This window comes from Chelmon rostratus, chromosome 14, assembly GCF_017976325.1.
Source record: "Chelmon rostratus isolate fCheRos1 chromosome 14, fCheRos1.pri, whole genome shotgun sequence".
NCBI classification, from domain to species: Eukaryota; Metazoa; Chordata; class Actinopteri; order Chaetodontiformes; family Chaetodontidae; genus Chelmon; species Chelmon rostratus.
The window spans coordinates 1642413-1668230 of record NC_055671.1 but is presented as its reverse complement, the minus strand read 5'-3'; the positions used below and the strand labels follow the sequence as shown (position 1 = coordinate 1668230).

The 25818-nt window shown below is 40.5% G+C and overlaps 1 protein-coding gene across 1 annotated transcript in view; it reads right to left on the bottom strand.

The window, feature by feature from the left end:
• Positions 1 to 3481: 3481 nt before the first annotated feature.
• Positions 3482 to 25818, bottom strand: part of pknox2 (pbx/knotted 1 homeobox 2) — a 65799-nt gene continuing 43462 nt past the window's right edge. The window contains exons 4-11 of the mRNA XM_041952194.1: positions 15274 to 15445; positions 11680 to 11865; positions 11358 to 11493; positions 9907 to 10004; positions 5669 to 5788; positions 5340 to 5416; positions 4522 to 4700; positions 3482 to 4012 (exon numbers count right to left, since the gene is read on the bottom strand). Coding sequence (XP_041808128.1) covers positions 3753 to 4012; positions 4522 to 4700; positions 5340 to 5416; positions 5669 to 5788; positions 9907 to 10004; positions 11358 to 11493; positions 11680 to 11865; positions 15274 to 15445 — 1228 coding nt within the window. The 3' untranslated portion in view covers positions 3482 to 3752. The remainder of the gene's footprint in view (positions 4013 to 4521; positions 4701 to 5339; positions 5417 to 5668; positions 5789 to 9906; positions 10005 to 11357; positions 11494 to 11679; positions 11866 to 15273; positions 15446 to 25818) is intronic.

The following is a 25818-nucleotide window of genomic DNA, read 5'->3' as shown; positions in this document are numbered from 1 at the left end:
AGCTCTGTTTTTGGTCTCTGACAACTCTTGTGGGCAATATCTGGCTCTTTAGCTGCTAAATGCTGCACTATGTTGACTGTGCTTGTCTTTCTGTTTGGACATGGGCAGGTAGCATTCAGTGATTTTTTAATTTTTTTTGGTGAGAACAGCTGCCTGCTGCAGCTGGAAACGCTGCTGCTGAGAGCAGTGAGAGTGAACCAAAACGGTAACAGCCATAAAACCAAAGTGATGAGCTGAAAGATGCTCTGCAAAGCTGACTGTTTGTTTGTCTCTATGAGTAACTCCTTTCACACACAACTCAAGTGTAACTAAAAACAAACAAAAAAAGATTATTGCAGCTATATTAATTGAAGGGTTAGGGTTATTTTGTCATTCAGGTATTAGGAGATCACACTTACATAAATGTAAGGGCCTGTGTTGGACATCGACATCATTGCAAACACCCCAGTGCTGTGCTGTTGTCTGAACATGGCCCTGTGACAAACTGGTGACCTGTCCAGTAAATAACAAATTAAAAACCTCTATCTTTTACATCTTTGTCTGTCTTTTATCTGGCCATTCTTTCATTATTAAGTCTTGTGTTAATTGAACACCACACCCTGCTGGCCTGAACTGAATCATGGCACCTGACTCTGTATTAATAAAAATAGAAAACACACTAAGTGATTTATGACCATTTATGCTGCTGTAGCTAAGGTCATCCTATAATAACTGAAAACACCTACCTTAGCTGCTGTATAAAATAGACTCTTTTATTTTTCTTTTGATCCCACTTGCTTTCCAACTGATGTTTAGACATGGCCACTGGCCACTCTGCTCCTCTGACCTGCTGTACACAAAGTGCTGTGTGGAATAAATGTTGTGATTATGCACAGTTTTTTATATCACTTATATAAATATGGGTGATTTTCCTCCCACATGTGAGCACTCTTGAGCATTGCTTACTCCTGGTAATATTAAGTACCTAACATATTGCCTACATCTAATAGAGAGAATTACTTTAAAGTTCTGAATGGTCATTGTAATTCAAACTCCTCCTACCAGAAGATATGGCTGAAGGAGGAGAAGTAGCAGAGGTACTGATAAGTGTTGCTGCAAAGATGGATGTTTTCAGGGTAAAGAAAACACTGCAGGTATGCAGGCCTGGCCTTTCTAAAGGAGGCACTGGACTTTCACTCACAATACATCGCTATGGTGATTCAGCAGATATTCTACAATGTGAATAGGTCATGGACTGGAAAATAACGTGCTGAGCTCAGGAAAAGTACTTCTTTCTTCAGAATGTGAGTTCTTCTCACATGAACATTTCTGTGTTCTCATAATATGTCAGTGTGGAAATGATGTGAGAATATAGGGAATACAAGTGTGGGACATCCACAAAATAAGTCTTTTGGGGATTCAGTGGTTGATTTAAGGCACAGTCTCAGTCTGAGCTGCTGCTGTGAGGCAGGTGCATACAAGCTGTGTAAAAACAATAGAAGGTACTTCACGCAGCAAACACCCACTGGAGTGATTACCATTTAAGGCCGAGGGAGCAGGATGCACATTTCGGAAGCTGAGACCCCGTGGTCGAGGACTCTGTCGGGTTCTTGTATGGTAGCTGGCTGACGAGGTGGGAGAGCGCTTGGGTGGGCGTCTCCCAGAGAGCTGAATCACAGGCTAGAGCAGTAACCAGTGGGTGGGAGACTACACATGTGACAGGAAAACGAGGGAAGTTAAAACCAATATTTAGACTACTGACTCTGTAATCTGGAAAAGTGTCACAATGAAGACGGGCCTGAGAGGGTTCAGAAGTATCACACAGACATAAGTGTTCCTCTATTGTGATCCTGGCTTGGATATGTGCGGCAGGGAACAATGCTCATGCTAACTGCCTACTGTTTTCTTCCTTTTGTTCTTCTCTAAATATCTCACGAATCAATCTGCCAACTTCATGTTTGGCAATTTCTGGCTCTGGATGTGTTCAGCATAAACATATGCAGGACTTCCATATGACAAAGTCAAAATCAGTACCTTTACATGTTTTAATTATTAAAATTGGTCTATTGAAACACAATAGATTATGACAACAAAGTGTACAAATGAAATAGAAATATTCCCTATTGTCTGTCACTTGCTCTGGAAGATCCATTTAAAAAAGTAATAGAGAAAAGAATATTAATGAGCAACATACTTCACAATGAACAATCAGAACATTCAATATAACATGGTTTTTCTTTTTCTAGACATCTTCACATTAGAAACGAGCGACTCCATTTCTGTGTTTTAGTACAAAACAGAGAGCTGAAATTGTTTCACAGTTTCTTCAAAGTCCTTCACAAAATTGTCGTCTTCCTTACAAAAGTTTGTCAGTGAATGACATTGGCTCTGTCGAGTGGGGATTCCAAACACTTTGTCCATCTTCTGTGTGATCTCTCTCAATGTTGGGATGCGGGTGAGACAGTTTGTGGTAACTGGCAGTGCTTGCCATGCTTTTATTTTGTGACAGAATCACCCAACGTCACAAAAATACACAAGCGATTTTCTAAGATTTGATGGTTGAGTCAAGTCAAGTGTGTGCACGGCCACCAGCTAATACAGTAGCCTTATTCAGAAGTTTTCAACATCTACAGTATATGCAGAAGCAACTGTCATTGTCATGTTGTTCCTTGAGCTACCCTCTGAGGCCACACAAAATAAAATCTGAATAAATATGCAAACCTTCAACACCAGAATGCAAACATATGAAAAATCGAACATACATACTACATGTGCAGTCCGTATACACTGGTTTACTACAGGGGTTTTTTTTGTTCATGGGATAAGAGAAAAATAAACTAAGATTGTTTCAAAAGTCATGCTCGAAAAGGTTTGCTGCAGCAACGAGTCAAGTGTTTCTCTCTTGAGGAGGAGACATGCCGAAAGCGAGTGTTGTTCGACCTGAGAACCTATGAGTCAATTAAAAGGCGTGAATGATGTCCCAGCAGTGGAAGCCAACACAGTCACTTCTACAGATATTTGGACAGCATTACACCTTTTTTCTCCTCTCTTTTGGCTCCTCACTCGTATTTTAGGAAGCAAAATGACACATTAACTGTAAAGTTAAAATGCAAACTGCCGGTTGAATATTGAGGGTCACATGAAATGTTTCTGTAGCTCATTTCATGGCGCAGGCATATTTGGACAGATTACATTCAATTAAGTAACCTGTTTTTTACATACAGTCAGAGGATTTTATTTTTTAATGTATAAGACTCCTCTTTCTCCTGTCCAGCATTTCTTTTCAGTTCACTTCAACCTGAAGTCAAAAGAGCCTCACAATGTCATGGCTCTCTGAAAGCATCAAACATAATCATTGTTGCTCTAACAGCCCTCAGTCTCAAACTGCCAGTAACCTTTTCAACTTTGTAGTTCCTGTGCCATTTCGTTCCACAAACAACAGGAGCTATAGAGTAAAAAATGTGCTACTATCCAAATATTTCGAGAGCCCACTGCATGAAAACATACTATATTAAAAAGAATCAACACATATTCGCCATTAAACTAATATTTGTCCTCTATAATCATGATCATGGTGGTCATTGTGTCCGATTAGCCTCCATGGTGGCTCTGCAGAAGAGTCCATGATGAATTTGGAGAAAACCTAAAACTGTATGCCCTTCAATGCTCTCATGAGTCACTTAGCATTCGAGTCATCCCAGTTGAGTTTGAATGAGGCTGTTCCTTAGAGGTCAACCGAGGTCAAAGTTCAGATAGTCTTTCCCTCCTTTTGACTACTCCAGTTCCTCTCTGTGCTCCATGCTCAGATCTCTCCTTCCGACGCTGGAGATTTGCCTCCCCCTGTCGTGTTCCTCCTCCCCGTCCTCTTCCTCTTCTTCCTCCTCCACTCCTTCGTCCTCTTCCTCCTCCTCTTCCTCTTCATCCTCCTCCTCGGTGCCATCCATGGAGTCATCGGCTCCCAGCATGGCTTGCTGCATGGCCAGGGTGGCTGAGTCTGATGACAGCGACTGGAGGCTGTCCATACTCAGCGGGTCTGAGAGGAGGCAGGGAAAGAGGCGGGGTTAGGAGGTGCCATGCTGCTGTAAACCCAATGACAAACCAAAGCTATTCTAACAAAAGGGCACATCTGTCAGATTTCTATATCCACCTGTGTGCCTGGCTAGTATTTCAGGCAACCAAGGTATAAATTATCTCCACAGTGAAAACTACACTGAAGCATAATCTGATATAGGGGCAAACATCTTGGACCTAAAATGGACCTTGACATGAAAAATCAGACACTCCCTTTACGTGACTGTAAAGGGAATTTCATGATTTCACTAAAAAATCTGAAACTCTTTGTTTTTGACTTTTGCCTTCATATTTTCTCACATAAATAAAAAAAGAGTCAGTACTGTCACCTTGTGGTTAAGATTCAAACACCAAAGATTACATTATACTTCTCAACCTTTCATGCATGCATTTAAATAACAAGAAGAATTTAGGAACTCAGGAAAACTGTGTTTGTGTTTTGTTATTTCTTGAGAAAAAGTGCTGACATACTGTCTGCGTTGTTTCCTGTTTGAGATCTGTGCGTCTGCAGAACTCCCGCCACAATAGAGTCAGGCCAGAAGCGCTGTGTTGGGCGGTGCTGGGATTTCATCTTCTTCGCTTTAGGCGCTGGATCTGGGTTACTGGCATCCAACATAGGCTGGAGGATACGCCGACGAGCATTGATGAACCTGTGAGAACGAGAAAGGGAAGTTTGGGAAGAGTGAATGCACAACATTGACTAACTTTGAGAATGAACACACAGCGAGGTCCATAACAGTGTGAGGTTCAGAGAAAGTTAATCCAAAATTATTCACCAAATCTCATCAGAGTGGTGTCACAGTCCACTGGTCAGACTTATGTATCGCAAAAGATTCAAGCAGACAAAGCAACATTAACCTCATCATTTAAAATTGTACCACACTATTTATTCTCAATGTAAAACTTTACAAGAGAAAAAGAAATAAAGAACATTAGAAATACAAAACATGCAAAGTTACAACCAACTTTTCAAAATATTATTATCTTCACCTATCAGTGGATAAAAAGCTTGAAAAAAAAGGTTGAATAAATTAGCAATTTTTTTTCTTTCAACCTTCATGTTTTGAATTTTCAGAAAAAATCCCGTTCCTGATGAACAAAAATATAAAGTGTTTGTCAAATGTAAGCTACTTGACATATATGACCAGGAGATGGCGCCACCGTGTCAGCGATGTGCTGATGAGCTCCTCTGTACTCACTCAATCCAAGCAAAGTCTCCGGTCATATTTCCACTACAATAACATGGAGTGTCTTTCTGTCTGCATGTACACATGAGCATAGCATCTTACCAGTTGTTTACTTGCAAAAGAGTTAGATTTGTTTGTGCTGCAATCTGCCTTTTCTCGTCCTCTGTTGGGTATGGGTGCTGGAAGAAGAAAGAATTTGTTGGGTTTAACTTAATACTGACTTCTCATGTTAAAACAGACAAATCAAACCTGTAAACGCTGGAATTTCCTACTCTCCGACAGTTCAGTAAACTGTCCAATGTCCATATACATCCCATACACATCCTTTCCTGCTCTGCATTTAAGGCTATCACTTCCCTTGGGAAGGCAGGTGATCATTTCAGAGGAATGTACACACACTCTTACAGACTAGACCTTCTTCTTTGCCTCACCATGAGATGTTGAAAGAGCCAAGAGCGCATGATGTTGGTGGCGTGCTTGGGCAGGACACCCCTCTTATTCTTGGACTTCTTGTCTTCACTGTCCAACAGGGACGACAGGTCCACATTTACCTTCACAGTGAACACCAGGATGGGAAGAGAAAGGAAGAAAAGAAAAGGAAAAAAGGAGCGGATGGTAGGGCTTAGTTATTGTTGCCACGGAAACAAAGGGAGACTACCAATTACCTATCTTTTTTTTCACTGGCAAGGGCAGAAACACCTCCTCAAGTGTCACCATGGTAACTGAATTTGAGTAATGATACTTAAATATAAAAAAGCAGCACCCTTGACAATGTGGAAACACAAGAGAGTCAGTAGTGTGTTTGGTGCTTTGATGAGGGCTTTGAAGAGCAGAGGGTCAGGCAAGCCTTCGGTCAAAAGTTTGGATTCCACACTTTGGTGCTGAATTAGTGAGGAGCTGGTGTAAAATGTGACTGTGTTTGGCTTAGTTTTTGATTTGTGTTGACCTAAGTCTATCTTTGTGTTCAGTGAGAAATCATTATTCAGATGTTATTGTTTGGCGTGCCAGTGCTGAAGGACGAGATGCTCTCAGAGTATTGACACTCTTTCACAGCCTGCGGTGTACATATGGATGTGTGTGAACCCATGTGTTTGGTCTAGCTAAGCTGCACTTGTGAGGACTGACTCGTGAGAGTCCACTGTTCTTGTGAGGACATTTGCAGTCAAGGTTAAGTTAAGGTTAGTCGATGGCTTGAATGTTCAAGGTAAGAGTATTTATTAGGTAAGGATAAGTCTGGTGATATTCACTATTTTTCTTATTATAAACAAATCAACTGAACCAAACCCAAGCCAACAATGAATGAATGTATCTTGTTTTTTTATCAAAGCCTGACATATCTTCTTCCTCTGTGCATAGAGCCTTATTGTTGTCCTAAAACTATTAAAAGCACATCAGTGAGCCACACTGTTGCACTGGGTCATTAACATGAACACATGCTGTAGTTCATTTTGACTCAATCTCACACACCATCCTGCTGCCCCAAGTACTCACCAGAGCACCAAATGTGAAATAATCCACCACTGAAAATAGTCCCCAACATATGAATCATTTCCTCCCGTTTGAGTAATTTTTGTTAAAAGCTAGAGTGCATTGAATGAATCTCTATATTTGTGAGCCATCTTAAAGATGTATGTCTTCATTAGGAACCAGTGCACTGAACCTGATGCTCAGCAAAGTATTCCAACCAAACTCGTTCTTTGATGCCAGTGAATATGTCCTCTTAACTTTAGCATAACTCCCCATATTTCTTGTGTGTGTAGTAAAATTTACTCATACAGTCACATGTGGAGACTGACTTTCCATCCAGGGACAAAATGCTGATTCCCCCGTGGCAAACCATTAAATACTGGGGCTAAGAATTGGCTTTGGTTAAGGTGAAGGCTGGGGTTAGGGTTGTATGAAATGTTTTCCGTAGTGAAAAAAACAACACGTGTGTGTCTGTGTGTCTACACTATATTACAGTGTGCGTGTGTTCATTTCACAGTGGAGATTAATGTGTGTGTGTGCTCTGAGGCAGATAATATGAAACACAATGGGCCCTCAACAGCAACCATTACCAAACCCAGTCTGCAAAGAGCTATTCTTTCTATTCTGAATAAAAACACATGCCACATAAAGATGAATACACAGCTTACACATGCAGTGAATCACATCACACACTGCCTGTATATTCACAAGTATGTAGTATATAATATAAGACAAATCTTTTGAACCACAGATTGTGATTATACCAAGCAGAACGACTGACTTTCACTCTTTTTATGATTTTTTTCTGGTGCACATTTATGAAGGCTAAAATACTTCAAAGGGGAGCATACCTATGAAAATTTTATATGCATAAGCGCACAGGACAAAATGCATGAATAAATAAAAAATAGAAGTCTAAAGAAAATAAACTTGATTAATTTTATGCAGGTAGTAGTGAAAAGAATCCGGCTGTCTTGAAAATAAATAACAGACAAACCCCCCTTATCACACAATGCCCATAAATACACATTCACACACACACACTCAGATCCCCCCTCAAAACAAGACTCATTACAGTTGCAGCTGGCTGTCACGTGGGTAACCCTCCTCTTATCCCCCCGCAGCCCTGGGAGCACGAGTGTTCCGGGGGAAAGCGAGGTTGAATTAATTGGCGGCACCGAGCTCAAGAGTGTGATTACTCGGGGCTTGTCGTTAAAGCAGCGATGGGGCTGTGTTCAATTCCCAGCCCACATGTAGCACTCTGACTTAGCTGGGTCACGGCTATTCACTAAGGCCTCCGCTGGCTGTCAGGCACAGAATTACCTGCCTGAAACTGAGCCGCTCTGCAGGCCACTGCTGCTGAACGAGGAGCACTGTTCAAACCTCCCAGCCCCCAGTTTTTATTTATATCTGTATGAGAAGTAGTTATTAAATTGAGTCAATCTGAATCTGTAATTCTCAATTGTAATTGCTAATTCACTGAATTGCAGTTTTGTGGTTCAAAATCTAGCTACAAGTTCATTTTCACCCGAGCATCATATCCTGTTAACAGCAGAAATGTAAATATAAAAGCGAAATATGTTTGAACAATCTGTCGCATATTTCAATAGCGCATCGTCAATCTAACTTGTGGCTCAATAAAAATGTGATATCTCATATTAAAAAACACACAAACAAAGAAAAATGTTAACTTTACACTAGAAACCCTGCTGAGCAGCATGCAGACACTCCTGTCACATGCTCAGGCCATCCAATGTGCACAAATGACACTTCCTGCTTTATGTTTGTTGCCATCAAAAGTGAAGTATGCTATGCTCAACTGCTTTTGAACTTCTCACGTCAGTGATACTAAAGACGTTGTCAGAACTACTGCCAATGACAGACCGTTGACTTGAAAATTGAACTCTTGAATATTCGTCTGCTCTACATTTGCTGCTCTGTTGTTCTGCCTTGAGTCACAGTCACAGTCCTTTAATGAGTCAGCACCAGTTACTCAGGTCAGACTCTTGTGCCTCCTTTGTTCACAGGGCACTGGAAACAGCTTTCTCATGGCTTACTGCTTGCCTTGAAAACACGAAGGCTACAAACACTACATCATACAATACAATGTCCTTCTGAAAAATGTTTTAACATGTATCAGGTCTTTATTCAGCTGTGGTGACATGTTAACGGACGTGCTTTCCCAAATACAGTAAAGCAAATGTCAGTTCAACTCTGACTCATCATTCAGAGATCAAACAGAATGAATGATTTTTTTAAAAAGACGTAAAATTTACTGCATTAACGTATGAGGCTAAATTGTAGTTCTCTGCTTTAGCTGTCTGCCTCACAGAAGTAAGTTTAACCACAACTTCAGGGAAACTGCTGGAGCTCTTAGCCCTCAAAAGCATTGCTTCAACCACACAGCTCAGTGAACTGATGTAAAACATCTACTCTGACCAGCTCTACTAAAATATTGACATCAGCCTTTATCTCTAATATTTTAGATATATTTTATTGGAATTATTTGAATCCATACGTTTTGAAACTAGAGATGCTTCGAAGGTGTCACATCAGGAGCTGACTAAAACTGCTAAATCTCCTCTTTTGCGTGATGTAGCTTTCAGCTAAATTTGTAATTGCTTCCTCGGACAGCGTATAAAGCTCATACACTCAAAGATGGAGGACACAGTGAATGTCCCAAATATCCTGAAATAACTGCAGCTGGAAAAAATACAAAGAAAATAAAACCTTAAATGTGTCCCTCTGTCATAAAAGGTCCAACTGCAGGCGTTCATGAGGCTTTGACTGGTTTAAAGCCTGTCATGGAAAGGAGATAAAACATTTTTTGTTTGCTATACTTCACACTGGCTAGGTCTGTCAAAAGCTTGTGTGAGTACGAGTGAGAAAGTTATGTAAGTGACAATATTATTATAAAATATTTGAGTATAAATGAAGTAAGTCTCAACTGCATGTCCTTACATGACTTTAATGTGGGATCAGGATCATGTAAGCACCCTGAGCATCATGGGAACAAACAATTTCCATTTTGTCTGTCAGCAGGGGGCTGTGTTCAGAGAGAGACAATGACAGGGCACCCGGGGGGGGGCTTCTGTCAGATGTAAAGAGGCCCTTTTCATAACAACAAATTGAGAGTTGGTGGCGACGGCACAGGGAAGCAGCGAATGTGTCGGCCAAAGCATCATCAGTCGGACAGTTTTACCTGTGAATTCTGGATCTGGATGGTTCCCGGCGGCAGCGCCTGCGTTAACACTTGCCCTTGCGATGTCACCATGGCAACCGGCTGGTACAGGGTCCCACCTGAGGGGATAATTTGCCGTCATGAGTATCAAGTGGCTTCAGCAGCTACTGGCAGCGACATCCGCACTGCCACCAGAGCCTTATTAACTTCTTGTCAGCCCCCCAAACAAAAACACAGTAAACAAGAGAGGAGAAAAAATGATTAGATTCAAGGTGCATTAATGTCCTTTAACCCAGAAAAAAGAAGAGGGGAGTGTGTATTTGCTGCTGGCTTAATTAGTCTTGATCAAGACACTCTCATCACAGTCTGTTTGAGCTCTTCAGTATGTAGTGATCAAAGGCAGAGGCATTGATTTATTTTGGGTTAAAAGGGATTTCCAGAGGGCAGGATTAACATTTCACTGTACAGGCTTGACATTATAAGAGGCCAAGCACCCTGTGAAGGATACTATCATGGCTCTGCAATAAACATATACACAAAACTCAGTGACTACAGATGTATATTGAAAGAGAACATTCAAATAACAGCATTTAAATGTTACAATCTATTATAAATGGTGTGTACTGTATGTGCTGTGCTGTGATATGGTTGAAATCAAAAACATGATGAAACTATATGGATTGTTCTTCATTATAGTGCATGCTTATATGTATTTGTCAATGTGGATCATCGATGTTGATGCTACATGCTGTAGTAGTAAACTATTGTAATTGTTTCCGTTTGCATGTGCACGTACAACAGCTTGTTAGAATCTGCAACAGTTGCAAAAGCCTTTATTTGTACGCCACTTTTTTCAATGCAGTTAGAAAGTTCCTTACAGTGAAAGCAACAAAGAAAATAAATCGTAAAATTTGCTAAAATGATAAGCAAACAAGGCAGGTGAGATGCATATTAATAAATAAACATAATGCAAATGATAAAAAAAAAACATTACAGTGAATGAATTGGAATAAGAAATATGGTATTTGAGCAGTATTTTCATGTCTTACGGGCAAGACCTGAAGAAAGGGAATTGCAGTGATCTAAACCAGAGGAGATAAAAGCATGGAGTTCTTTCTCTGAATCTGACAGAACTGAAAATTATTCAATTTTGTCTAAGTTCCTCAGCTTGAGAAAGCATGATAAAACTACCCTTGTCACTTAATTATCCCCAAAAAAAGGAAAAAAAAGAAAAAGAAAAAAAAAAAAGAAAAAAGACTGGGGTCAAACACCACTTCCAAGCTGCATGCACTGTCCTTTAGTTTAAAAAATAGATGACTCAGCGGGACTTGGACTTGAAAAATGATGTGCTATAATGTGGGAGCTCCCCCAACTTTTAGATGTGACATAAAATAGACAGCTAATGCAACGTAAAATGAATGTTGCGTCAGGCTGCAAGTGTTTTCATGTTTGTGTGTGTATCACATGCTTACCCGATACCACTTGAGAGTTGATTGTAGTCATGGCGACATTGCTCTGTTGCAGACCCCCGGCAGGCACCACAATCCCTGAAGGGTTAACAGAGCTGGAGACAGAGGTCATGGATGGAGAGGAGGTCTGAATTAGTTCCTGGGGGATCACAGAGAGACACTAGTGAGCAAAAGTAAAGAGGTAGCTCTAATGTTTGTGACTGAAACACTCTCAACAGAAAACTCTACCTGCTGATAAATGAGACAGGCGTACCTTGGCAACTGCTAGTCAGAGATAGATACAATGAGGGAACTGTGAGATCCAGGCAGGGAGTCCATGACTGACCTGCTGCATGTTGAGACTGGTGTGTGATGGAGAATAGGGTCCTCCGAGGTCATTACGGAGGAGGTTGTCGCTGTGCATCTTAGTCTTGAGGCAGGTGATGTAACGGTTGCAGAAATCTTTACAGAGCTCATTGACCTTCTCTAACTCCAGCAGGTGAATCCGCAACACCTGAATGGCCTTTACCATCTGCAGGAAACAGAGACAGGCATCCGATCACCTTCACAGCACACAGCAACACTCAGTCCCTTTAGTGAATACTTTTATTTTAAAATACCATTCATTCACCCATTAACAATGTTGTTATTAAGATGTTATGGTTTAAAGTGGTTTATAAGGGCATATAAGATTAATTAATGCTTTTTTAATACATTTTCTGCACTGACTTATTGGAAGAAAGACCAACCTGAAAATTTACCCAAAAAGCATTAAAGGAGCTTAATTTAAAAAAAAAAAAAAAAAAACACTCCGTCATAGCTTTAATGATTTTTGGGAAACAACACAATAAATCAATCAGCCTATAGCCATGTGAAACGCTCTGTGAGGCTGCAATTAGGCTTTGCATTGCTTTGAGCTAAATGCTGTCCAAGTCTTAAGATGTTGACGTACAGTAGCAGACAATGTTTACAATGTCAACATCTTTGCTTAGTTTTCTAGCATGTAGCAACATTTGCTAATTAATTCAACTGAGGCTGCTGGGAATTTGTTTTGCAGGTATTGCAGTAGTCTTAGTAGGAGTGAAATTTTGACTCCTGGTAATACTGGATGAAAAGTCAGGGGATCATCAAAGTAATTAAGGGCACCATGGATATCTGGCTATTTTAAAGTAGTCGTCCCTAACCCTACTATGTCACTGGCATAAAGTTGGAGGACTTTTGAGTGACAGATGAAAAAAGAAAGTATGGTTAAAAGTAGAGGTGAAGATATTCTGACTTTTAATGCCTAGTATGGGTCCAGCGCCCCAAACCCTGAATCCCACATTTCCCACAATGCGCCGGGATATCATCTTTCATGAGACCCCTCCTGCCTCATAAATGCCCACTTCTTTTAAACCCAATACCTCTAGTTTGTAATGCAGGTTCATCTTTTTAAATAGTGGAAACGGGGCAGCTGCATGAAGAGCCACAGAAGGCTTAATACTACTGTGAACGTCATGTATACGACAGATTGGTCCTTTAAGATACAAACGCATGGGCTTTTTTCTCTTTAAAACCCTTCTTTCAATGCAGATTAAAAACCCTTAACACAGGCCCGGAACGAGTGGGTGAAAGTTATTTTCCAAAATACAGAGATGCATAGATGATCACCCACATCAGCTGTGGATGGATTCAAACACACATTTGGCCACAGTAATTAAAATAAACTCAACACTTGATGTGGAACAAGTGAGATGAGGTGTTCAGCCTGTTTTCAAAGGGGGGGATGTGATGAGAGGAAGGGGCATGCGGTGGTTTCTCTTATTGATGCACAAGGAGTGACATTCAATTTTAATGTTTATTCCAGAGCTGCATATAGATTGCAAGTATACACGGGGGCTGTAATCCTTTCATCCTTCACTCTTCCAAAGCCTGAAATCAACCGATTGACTCAATCAAGCTGCCTGTCTGCAGGGCTGGCTTTGTGAACTACAGCATTTAAACAAATAAAAGAGCTGACTTTCATCCTAAAATGATAGTGAGGTTGATTGAATGTTACGTCTAGTTGAAGGTTTTGTCTGTTTAACGCATTTCTTTAAATTAGCTTCAAAAGAAACATCTTGTTCAAGCTAATATCAAATGCACATCAGAAAGGATCTTCTCTCTTCTTATAGCCAGAGACATGCACAACATTTATGGTCTGAATCATCCAAACATTTGCCACAAACACTAACCTTCCCCATTCTTGAATGGGATCTGCTCAGGTGTACACTTGCTACCTTTTAGGAGCTTTCAGCAGCACCTTAAGGGGATGTAGACTGGAAGACTATACAGCTGAAGACTCTGAAATCTCTGATATTTTGTTATTCATGTTGTTTCTAAATGTCCGAATGAACTTCCATCAAGTGAAACTTAAACTCTATAGTTATTTTCTAAGCCACATTACTGTCACTGCATCACTGTGAGGCTATAAATCACTATATAAAAATCAATATATCCTATAAATCATCTATGACTGTTCAACAATGCATTTTTCCATGCTTAGTAACCTATTTGATTATACAATTAACCTGAAAAAAAAAGAAAAAACAAAACATTGGACACTTGCTGTTGTTGTAGCTTTTGGTTTACTATCAGGCTAAGTTTTCAGAACCTGTACTTTGAAACAAGAGTATGCAGAAGCACTAATACATTGTGCTGATTATTAGTTTTCATTTTACCGTCGTCATGCCGATGACTGAGTTTTGGTTTCATTTTTTTTTTTCAGTGTTCGTGGCAATCAAAAAAAAGACAGCATTTAGACTATCGGGGACACTGACACGTGGCCTAAAGGGACTCTTTGGTGGTTTCTCAAGGCCGATAAGGCAGGTTTCAGAGCAGGTTTTACAAACTGAGGCCTCTGAAGCTGTGGAGGAAAGTCTCTCCACACCATAATGAAACGATTGCTCTGGCCAGACATTTTCACATCATTTAAACGCATTTAATAGCAGAGAGGAACTTCTGTCATAGTGGAGGTCCATGACAATGGACAAATATTTAACAGACCATTTAATGGTAGATGTGCTACTAGGAAACAACTTGGGTCCAGATTTATGTCCTTACAGATATTTATAACAGCAAACACAACAAAAAAAGAACAAGAGCATATATTGAAACAATGAAAAGGTTTATGTGTAGAGGTGTAGAAGTTCATGTATGGTAGTCACATACTTCTGTGTTTTCTTCTCCTCAGCAGTTATCTGAGCATCAGCAGCCTGTGTTTCTCCACTGTGTGGCATACTGTAGTGTACTCCCTCAAAGTCACAGCTCAAGGTCAACAGAATGGACAGGAAAGTGCTTGGCCAAGGAGGAGATAAATCAGCTAATTAAACTGCGCTCACTTAATCAAGGGACCAGTAACTCTTTGCCCATTGCAGCCAGTCAGGCCCAGTGTAACATTACTGCCTTGTGGAGGAGTTAGTGCCCTCTGGGAGGGATGCCCACACCCAGTGCCTCATAAAACACACAGATGCAGGGTTAATTGACTGTTCAGCGCTTGTCGGCCTGCCGTCCCGAGTACTGTAGTGGCAAGAGTGCACTTTTTTTTCTTGTCGCTGTCTTTGTCTCTGTCTGCCTCCAACTCCTCCCCCTCTTTTCTCGGTGAATATGATCAGCATCCTCCTTCCCTTAATTTGCAATTACTGTTAGCGGTTGTGCAAGGGGAAGTGCAGGGGGAGGATGAAGAAGATTACATGAAAAAGGAGGGAATGATTAGGAGTAGTAAACATGGGTCGCACTGCAGAAAAAACAGGCTTTATTTCTCTCCCGTGTATTATTCAATTAAGTTGAGCAGGTTCCCTAAACTAACTAATATCTCGCCACTGGTTAGAACTGGTCAAAGCACCACAATTTGACGACGTCCTGAAATGAAAGTAGCTGAGGCCATGATGTGTTATCGTGTATGTCACAGCGCTTTGCTTACCAAGTTGTCCAGCTCTGGATCTTCACTGAAGAAGGGCTTGTGTTCTCGCTCCTGCTGGTGCACAAAGTTTTCAATGTCCACATCAAAGCTGGCTGACGTGATGCATTCAGATCCCTGTGTGGCCTGCTCGCATTTCTCAAACAACAATGCCAGCAGTGGGAACAGAGGATGTCTGAGGAGAGAGAGAGAGAGAGAGAGAGGCTCAGTATGTGACAGTTTCATAGATGGTGTCTTTCAATAGGCTTCATTCTTAATTCATGTCTATATTACTGACTGTGTACTAGTAGTAAATGTTGGTGCTTTGAGCCAGGACTGGAGCTTTGAAAATCCTCATTTCACTGCATCCGTAAAGTTTTAATGTAAAGGAGGTAATTAATGCATCGTAGGAGTTTAGGGAATTCAGCTCATCCCACTGATGCAGCCACTGACTTGTCGCCTCTACTTGACCTCAGTTAGCGATTTCCTACATTTCCCAGAAAACCTCTCCAGACCCCAACAGAAGGGGTGTGGACTGGATCAGTCAAAGGTGGGTGTGCCGACATGAGTGCACGCAGAAGCAAAATGTCAGGTCTAGAAAGAAATACTTTTTCTTTGATTCACATCACCAAAACACCAAAAATCTGCAATTTATCTGAAACTGTTTCTGCTGGACTATCTTGATGTGAAATCACTTTTTGTTGTCTTTATTGGACAGTTACCTTTGAGAAGACAGGGAAGGCAAGATAGCACCTGTTTTTAAAGGATTTTTCCTTGAAAGCAGAATAATGAATTTTCAATCCATTTTATGTCACTCTGTTTCCATGAGTACATGAAACAAAGACTGAGAATGAATTACAGATCTCGCATATCAACTTATCACATAAATTGATCATCATACATATCAACAGTTCTTTTCATTGGTGGATTATCATGATCATGGATCTTCCAACACATAACTGCAAGACCAAGTAACCAGCACACATCATTACGTATTGTGCTGCAATTCTGCTATTATTTTGGTATAATGCATTAACCATATTTTAATCATGTTTTGCATGTTATGCATGTTAATCACCAGTATACATTATTCATTTTCAAGAACTAAAACAGAGACCATACCTGAATAATGTAAATAAACATTGGCATGAGCGACAGCATGATGATGACAGCTGACTGACAGCGATTGTCAGACACACTCTTAATGACCATTAGGAAATGTTGACTTTTGAGCCGCTCTGCTGGAGGCGTGCTCTGATTAGTTCATCAGAGATGCCTTTATAAAAATCAGAGGAATGTCAGCGCTCTCAGTTGCAACACTGTCGGATTCTCTTCTCTCTAGTTGCACCCCAAGCTTCTTTTTCAGTTTTTAAGTTTACACTTTGCTGATGCACTACAGGCACGATTTTCCCTTTTGACACTTGACATTAGCTTTACTTTGTGTTGCACAAATACCTAGACATTATGATATAACATTTTTATTGACATCCTTTGCCTAAGGACACCCTTTGACTACAGGGTCCTGGCTGCATGCACATATTGCCAATGCAGTACTTTGTCTGTGCTCTTTTTTACCGTACATATGCAAACACACATTATGGATCCTAATAGGGTGACTAAATAGAAAAATCCAAGTGAGAAGAATTCAAGACATAATATGAGCACCACTCCAAGACCCTTCTCCCTCCCTCGCTGTACTGTTAATAGCATGGCAGTTCCATGACATTCCCTAAAGGACATGCTGAACATACGGACAAGGTTCAGCTAGAGATCAAAAAAAACATCTTTAAGTGGATAGGATATGGTCCAGTGACAGCACTAGGCTTCACAGTGTCACCTACATTGTTACCATCTGCCTTTTATAGGAAATGTCACTCACATAAGATCCTACAGATACACTGTGCAATGGTCCATACTGCACTGCTGCACATGCCGAATTATTGAGCATTTCCACTTGGAAGAAAGACCTAATGGGCAGGATGACAGAGTTCTGCAATACCACCATAAAATCCGAGAAGAACTTGAACAGGAGACTGACTGAGAATTAAAGTTTTGGCTCAGATGAATATTTGTGCCCCAAATAGCTACATTTTAAAAAGGTGATCTCTGATCTTCCCATGTCCTTATTCCATCCAGACTCTGCAATCTACCTCCTCCATCCTCTCACTGTCCTTGGTGTTACTTTGGACTCAAAGAAACTTCTCAAAATATGCCCCCATCAACCCTGTTTCTGGGTTACATGAAAACCTTGTTATACAGACTTTTAATGGGATTGTGCCATCTTTCAAATGTAACTAATTTCACATTTTTTGTTTGTACAAAATTCTATATCACATTAAAAGTTGGTGTAGTCTGTGTGTTTTCAGGTCAGTGTGGGGAGGAGGTGTGCATTGTGCACAATGTGCCTTTCAATACTACATCAAACTAAAAAAAAAAAAAAAAAAGACTTCTGGTTCTGCAGGGCTTCATTTAGTTGTTCTGGGTGGTTTTGACTCATTGTTGTTAGGTCACTGGATGAAAATAGCCACATCTCTTGGGTGGTTTTGTACCACTGTGGGGTGCCAGTGTCAAGTTTTCAAATCTGCATGGGGGCAAGTTTTACTTAATGAAATGTAAGTTTTTAAATATGTAAAGTGAACTGTTTTGTTTGTTTGTTTCATCTTTGAGAGATTCCAATAATAAGGGTGCTGTCACCTCTTTGGTTTGGTTCAAATGAACTCTGGCCTGTTTTTCTCAGTTTGTTTAGGCTGGTGTGAAAGCTGTCAATCAAACTCTGGTCTGGACTAAACAACCCGATGGAGGTCTCAGTCTGACTGTGATGCAGTTTGTTTGTGGTGTGAACACAAAGGCAAACCACAGCACCTAGATAACTGAAAAGTTCAACCTCTAAATCCATCCACTGTCTGGAAGCCTGGGTCTAAGACCACCTGGGAGCGGTGGGACACATATGAACGTCACCATTGTCACACTATCTGACACATCTGAAAGGTAAAATGAAAGATGTGTTGTTCCTGTGTTCTTCTCTATATATTTTATCAGTTCCCAAATAAAAAAAATGAAGACAATGTTTATTGTTATTTATGTTTTTTTTTTATCTTAATAATAATATATCTTAATACATCCACAGTATCCCCCTGTGAAATTACTGTGCAAGACGCCTCTTTGTTTGTCTCAAGTTTCTGCCTGTTTGTCTATATTTATGTTACAGGAGGTCCAGTTGCAGCCTTGACTATTAATCTTTACAACTGATCATTTCTTGGTGAGCTCTTTGTGACACTAGAGATGATAAATAAACACAAGGCGCAGTGAAGTGCTGCTGGACTGGCTGTCAGTCAGAGGAATAGGATTCTGGTGTCAGATGTGGATTTGTTTATAATAAAGTCAATGTGTGAACAAACCAGACCAGAACTTATCTGTGACAGTGGCCTGATTTTACTGTCTACCCTGCATGTGAAGGTCGAGGCAGCTTGCGGTGACTTTCACACCTGTAGTTCTGTTCAAGTTGTGGATATGTGAGTGTGTCGCTAAATGAATCTGCCCTGGATAAATAAAGGTTCAATCAATTGAATACATTTTTGCACTTATTTGTAGTTGTTTGCTTAATGATGATCTGCTGGAGGTCAGATTTTTTTCCATTTTTATTCCACACTGTGTCATGGTTGTGGACATGCATGTGAGTGCATATAGCAGGGGACTGCACTGACATGGAGGCAGACTGGGTCCCTGCTCAGGCTCTAACCCATGGCTCTCATTTGCAGCCTTTAATAGTCGTCTATATTATACTCTAATCTGCCTGATCCCAATTTAATGCCGCTCCCTCAGCCAGACGTGGCAGGAATACTAAACAGGGGGGTCACGTGCAGAGTGGAGAGCCTCTGCCTTGTCTGTTTAATGTCTGCTTGCGGTGGGGTGGAGAAGAATCTGGGTGGGGGTGAAGAAGGGGGGGTAACTGAGAGCAAACAGGGTGACTCTCAGCACTGCAGATGGTGTCTTAACAAGTTATTTACTCTCACATTCAGTCTTTGTTATTTGTGTTATTTTTATTACATAAAGTGGTTCATTCTGCCAATCCAGTGAGATCATTTAACTTTTTTTAATGTTAATGTTAATGTCTATAAACAAGAGAATAAGATATGTCGGCCCACTAGTGTCAACAAAATTATACTTTCAAACATTTCTTGCCTTATAAACATCACAAACAGAAACCCTCACTAACACATCTATTCACTCATATGTGCTGTCATGGAGATGTGGCACAGCAGGGCCTGAGGACCCAGGGGCATTGTGGGAAGACCTACTGAGTACACAGAACCTTTATTGGCTGGTAAATATATACTGCGGTGTGTGCATGACAGACAAACCCCCGGTAGCCCAGCTAAAAACAAAGCAAATGCAGCAATTAAAGGTTATAATCCGTATGATAGCAGCGGCTGCCATGTCAAAGACAGAAAATGTCTCATTAAGAGAATGTTGATACGATGTTCATCAAGCCGCTGGGTCACACAACCCTTAAAAGACAACCACGGTTTTCATTCTTTCATTCAGGATTCATTCATTCATTCATCACCATATCTTGTGAAAACAAGAAAACCTTTGTCATTATTATATAATGTATGCTGTAATAACAAGAAAGCTTTTATATCTTGTTAAAACAAGAAAAAATCTAGTTGACGCCTGAAGAGAAGACTAGCCTAGAAAATTTAACAATGACTGTTTTATATGGTTCAATTAAAGTTTTATTGCATACTTGGAATGAGTCAAGGTGTCTTTTCTAATGTCATCTGGCCTTGTGCTGCTGAGAGAGGGTGGCAGGAGGGTGGGAGATGTCTGTACATGCACCATGGACAAAAGCAGCTCACAGCCAAACTACATAACAAGCATCTTACCACGTGTCCAGATCATTGTATGCTTGATCAAAAGGCTATGGTGTGCCTGACAGGCACTGACAGCATCATTTTTAATTGTTTTAATAAAACATGGAAGTTTAGAGTTACAACAACATACCAAAAAATATAGAAATTGATATGTTGTCATAACAAAAAAAAGTTTTTTGTTAAAATTGAATAATTTGCTGGTGTATCTGGTTATAATAAGAAAAAATATGTCATGATAACAATTAAAAAATATCTTGTTATAATGAAAAGAACGTTTTTTTCATGGTGGCAGCTGCCATGTTATGCCTCTAGGATCATTCTGTGAAATATATCAGGACAATAGTTGGATAACGGTACTGCTTTTTTTTGCCACTATAACTGAATATGAATTTTAACAGTCTAGTATAATACAGCTTGTAAAGGCAACCAACTAGTAAGTGTTATTTGGCTTAAACTCAACATTTTCTGCTCTGTTGTTTAGTGTTATTTTACTGTAACTTCATGTGACACTTCAGTGATTTGAGATCTGAGAGTTAACCAAGGGAACTTTGGATTTGATTTGAATCATTTCAGATTGGTATACTGATGCACAACCCTCTCCAGACTGCTAAATTTGTAGCTACGTATCACATTATGCAGCTTTGATTCTGTCCAAATTGAGCCAAATTCTTAACAGCTAACAAGACAGCTCCCATGTCTTCTATAATAGCAGCGAAACTAATTAACATTCAGAGACAGTGAAGTACATTAAACTGTAAATGCATTTTGTTCATCAGAATGTGTTGAGCTGGAATGTTGCTGAAATCTGTTGACAACTTCTTAACGTACATGGTGAGAGTTTTATCTGGACAACATTAGAATGTAAAAGTCTGAAAGATTTGCATAATATACACAAATTCATTCCCTTCCTCTACTCATTTCTAGATGTGTCAACAAACAGTCCTTAAACATGTTACGTGAAGCCATTAAAACAAAATTGCTACAAAAGAAATATTTTTTAACCTGTCATTTTGCTGTTCAGCAGGGAAAATGAATAAATAAATCTTAAGGGGTGGTGTGTTTTGCAAAACTAATGTTATTTAGCCTCAAGATATTGTGCAAAAGCCAGGAACAAAAATCTTTCAAATTTGATGTGATACATTTGAGATCATTATGGGTTGTGAGATTAGCTTTAGTGTCGGAGCTCTTTGGGAATTGTAAGATCTACCCTGTCATTGGTGCTCTGCGACTAACAGCCAGATATGGAATAAATGATGTAAAAGGCTAAAGCTATCAAGGCAATCAGGGTTTGCATGATAAAACGTCTATCCTTGACGACATACCATTGTGCACAGTTGGACCTCGCCAACTTGGAGCGAGGCAAAAACACTACCCTTCAGCGCTTTCTATGACCTTTACACAGGAAGTCAGGATTTAGGTAGATGGGGTGTGAAAAAGCATGCATTTTTATGAACGTGAACCTAGCCGCATGTGTCTGCTTGTGTGTGTGTGTGGGTGAATGCATGGTCACGCGATGTGTGTTTTCCAGTCTCCCACTACCTCTTGCAACCATCCTGAGCCCCCAACCCCCCGCCACATGTCGGCTGCCAGAAGCGGCAGGTTCTATCTGCAGTGCGACGGAGTGGAGATTGCTGGCTGGGGGATCATTACAAGGGCCATAAAAGAGCGATTTACAGGACGGCCAGTGAGTGGAGTCAGCACAGTCCCCACCCTCCAGCACTGCACCGTGCTGGGTCACCAACCAAAAGCCCAAACCGGTGAATCAGAGACCAGCGGGGGAACGTGATGGCTTAGAAATGAAGGTGAGGGACATGGCAGGTCCAGTGACATCTGCAATATGTCCGGTGAGTCAGAGGCTAAAGGAGAAAATAAGGTGCCATTTGAGTTTGATGTTGAAAAAGGCAAAACATGACATGCTTTCAAAATGTGCTGTTGTTAATTGTAAGTTGCAAAAATTTATAGTTGTTCTGGAGCTGAATAAACCTATGTGAGATTCTTTTTTAAATATTATACTGAAGGCCAAGAATCTCACTGTCAGCCAACATATGAATACCCCTGGTCCTTATGAGAACCAAGAGCCCTCATGTTTTTCTCACATGTTGCTATGGCATTCAAACTGTGAGTATGAAAATAAAGTTGTTTCCCATTCTTCTCAGGAGAGGAGGCTTGAGTAAAACCTGATTAAAAGTTATATAAAACATTTACTTACATTTTCTGGCCACTTGGGGGCAGCAGATACATGTGAACGCAGCACTGACATATTATCACCTTCTGAGTTGACATGGTGAACTTGTTAGCAAACTATTGGTTATTTATACATCCAGAAGTTAGGGAGCAACATTACAGTTTAACAGTTTGTCTTACAGTTTCCTACGACTGGGACAGTGAGCTCATCTGAATATCTACAGTTCCATCACATGTGCAACTCTATCTGCTGAGGAAGTTATACAATCAAAAGCTCAAGAACAGCTACTAGATCAGTTCAAATCAACGAACATTTCCAAGAATGAACTTCCACTGCCAGTAGGCATTATCTTTACATATGGTAACCAAAATTGGAGTTGTCAGGTTTTCTCTAGGCAACGAAAAATGTTAAACCTGCAGATGCAGAACTGTGCAGGAAAAAAGAAGCTCAAATCAAAGCAGCGGTGTCATCTATGGAACAAGTCATGTTTGCCTGCTTTCGCAATAATGTGGCAGGCCACCAAGGGGGTACAGAGAGAGGTGGAGGTGGGGTTTGAAGGTATGTGTTTATGTGAATGTGTGTGTGAGTTGGAGAGAGACACACATGGAGGTCTCTCTCTCTCTCTCTGTCTCTCTCTCTGCTCCCCACTGTTTGCCAGCCTAATCAGGCCTGCTGTACCCCCGTATATTAGAAGCCAGTTTGTGGTGGAGTCCTGCTGCGTTTGCTCCTGACAAGGCCCCAGTTTCCTCAGGCTACATGTCTGAAGCACACCCTGTGTAAGGGTGTGTGTGTGTGGAGGGGGGGGGGGGGGGTACGCACACATACATACTGTACACATGTGTGCGCACACACACACACACACACACAAAGAACCCCCGGCACTATCTGAATAAAACCTGTCTCCTTTTCTCTACTTTTCAAACTCCTCTTTTCATTCTCATGTCTGGTCCTGAACTTCACTTGGGGTTTTATTTCTCTGAGGCCTCCTGAACCAAAAAGCTCCATCCACTCTATGGTTTGAACAACATGTCTCCCAACGACAACCATAACCAGCAATGCAGATACAGATGGGACAGGCATTATAAACTGGTGTTTCTCGGACCAAAGGTGCAGTGCAGGCTGGCAGTAAAAGTGAGGATACTATACTGCCACTGACACTGACTGATACTTTAGTGATCATGCCATTTCTGTTTCAGCCCCTAACCCCTGGAATCAGCTTTACCGGTCTATGAGATTTGCTGAATTTTATTACTTTTACTTTATATATTAATTTTTACTTTTCATATGTGTGTGTGTGTAAAGCACACTGGAACTTAACCAGTAAGATAAGGCAGCCTGGATGCAACCTGAATAATGCTGGGTGAAGATAATGTTCATTGAGACTAATGTAAGAAAAACAACCATCCAGTGAATGATGTTAAAAAAGAGAAATTCTACAAAAACGTAGAATCTGCATGTAGCAATAGTTCTTTTTACTGGTGAAACAAAGAAATGTAGATGAAGATTTCAGTCTGAATGGATAACTGCTTCCAGAGGACATTACTTGACAGCTGTGAAGTTCAAATGATGTTATATTCTCTTCTATGTTTGCTGTAGGCGAAGAAAAGATAACATGTATTAACATGAGTTGTCCAAGTTAAAACAAAAAAAAAAAAAAATTTGTGGACTTTCTGTCTCATCCAAAGTCAAGCAGTGAGGAAACTCATAAAAACGGGTATCTGAAAGAAACAGCCAATAAACCTACTTGAGCTTTGACACAGTTTCCTGCTTTCAGCAGCGGCTGAGCACCAACACACGCTGACCTGCTAAATGGAGGAGGCACGGCCTGTTTTAAGCCCGTCAGACAGCAAGTCTTTGCGCTGCTGGAAAAGCAGCACAGTGGTCGAGGATGCATTGATGCATTGTGTCAGTGAGGATAAACAGACTTTATGGTGCATTACAGAGGCAGACAAACACACAGGCGAGCACAAATGTGGATAACGTCGTCCTTGGACGTGTCAAATTAAACGCACTCCCTCCTGATGTGTACGACACGAGAGGTCTTCAAATCTTCACTTCTTTTGTGCCAATAACAACAAGTGCATATGCAATCAGAACGACACCCGAGGCTGAATAAATTCCTGCATTTCTTGGAGTTTGGTGACTGTCAGCATGACGGCATGTTAACCTTCCCACAAATACACACACAAAACCTTAAATCTAGTCTCAATGCAAAATACCCAGGCTGACCAGCATGAGAGAAGCTTTCAGCAAAGACCCACTATGGAGGGGAGTGAATGATAATATGCACCATACAGGGCTTTGCGCTGCAACACTGGCATCTTTGTAAAAGGATCCCACCGCTGTCAAAACACAGAATAAATCCAATTTTATTCCTGTTTTCTTTCACTTTCTGGTGCAAATAAAATATGTTATATTGTATATGATGAACAACTGTTTCTTAACCCAAGTGGAGTTTGATATGTGTGATGGATAGGGTTTAATAAAAATTAAAAAAATACATCACAGCTCTCCTACTGGAATAGCATGTGTGAACATGTAGTGAGTGCAGCTCTGACTTTATATACAGTGAATGTGTGATGTGTGAACACTGCCTGCGAAGACTTGTGAAAAACACACTTGTCTTACTGCTTCTCGTTGATTCTCTAAGTTCTCTACATGTAAAGCAAGCGAGCAGTTGACTCAAACAAACTCATTAAAGTGTGACCTTAAAACAGCATGTTCTGCTAAAAACAATTCTTCTACTCGAGTTGTTTCTGAGCATCATAAGGACATCTCTATTTAAAAAAACCAATGACTGTTATGATGTCTCTCAACTAAGTGCATGTTTCAATCTCTGAACCGAATCAGCCTCCATCAGCCACAAACACATCCGCAACCTGAAAAACAAAAGCCTTACCAGCTTTTTAATAAGATGCAGAGAATCCAGAAGGATCTTTATAGTAAATGCCACAACTCATTAGGCTAATTACCCTATCACACATTTACTCCGCTGCTAATAACAAAGTAGGCAGAGAGACAGAGAGAGGGAGAGAGGAAACCACACATCTCCTCATAAAGTTGGCATTCTAGCAATTAGTGAAAAGAAACATTAAAGCCCACACAGACTTCCTGAACAAAATAATAAAAAAAAGAAATGGCAGAGATGTTGATTCTCCGTGCTTTTCTCTTTTCAAAGTCTACAGCCTCCATATGAGCACTGTGTAAAGGCAGGAACACTGGCAGATCAGACTTCTATTAAAATAAGAGTGCTATTTGTGTCTTTTTGCATAATTTGACTCACTGTGGGAGACAGGACTTGTGAAGTCAAATTTAATTGCGTTTATAACAAGGTAACAAGGTGCGTTTAGTCATTAGCTCCTTGCATGGGCAAAAATAATTCCAAAAATTCTAATGTGCTCGGCCTCCTCTGAATACAGAACAGCGAGGATCTCACTTAAGACCTACAAATAATCATATTTTAACAGCACATGCTGGTGAATCCTCAGCTCTTGTTGCTCCCTGAGCTCA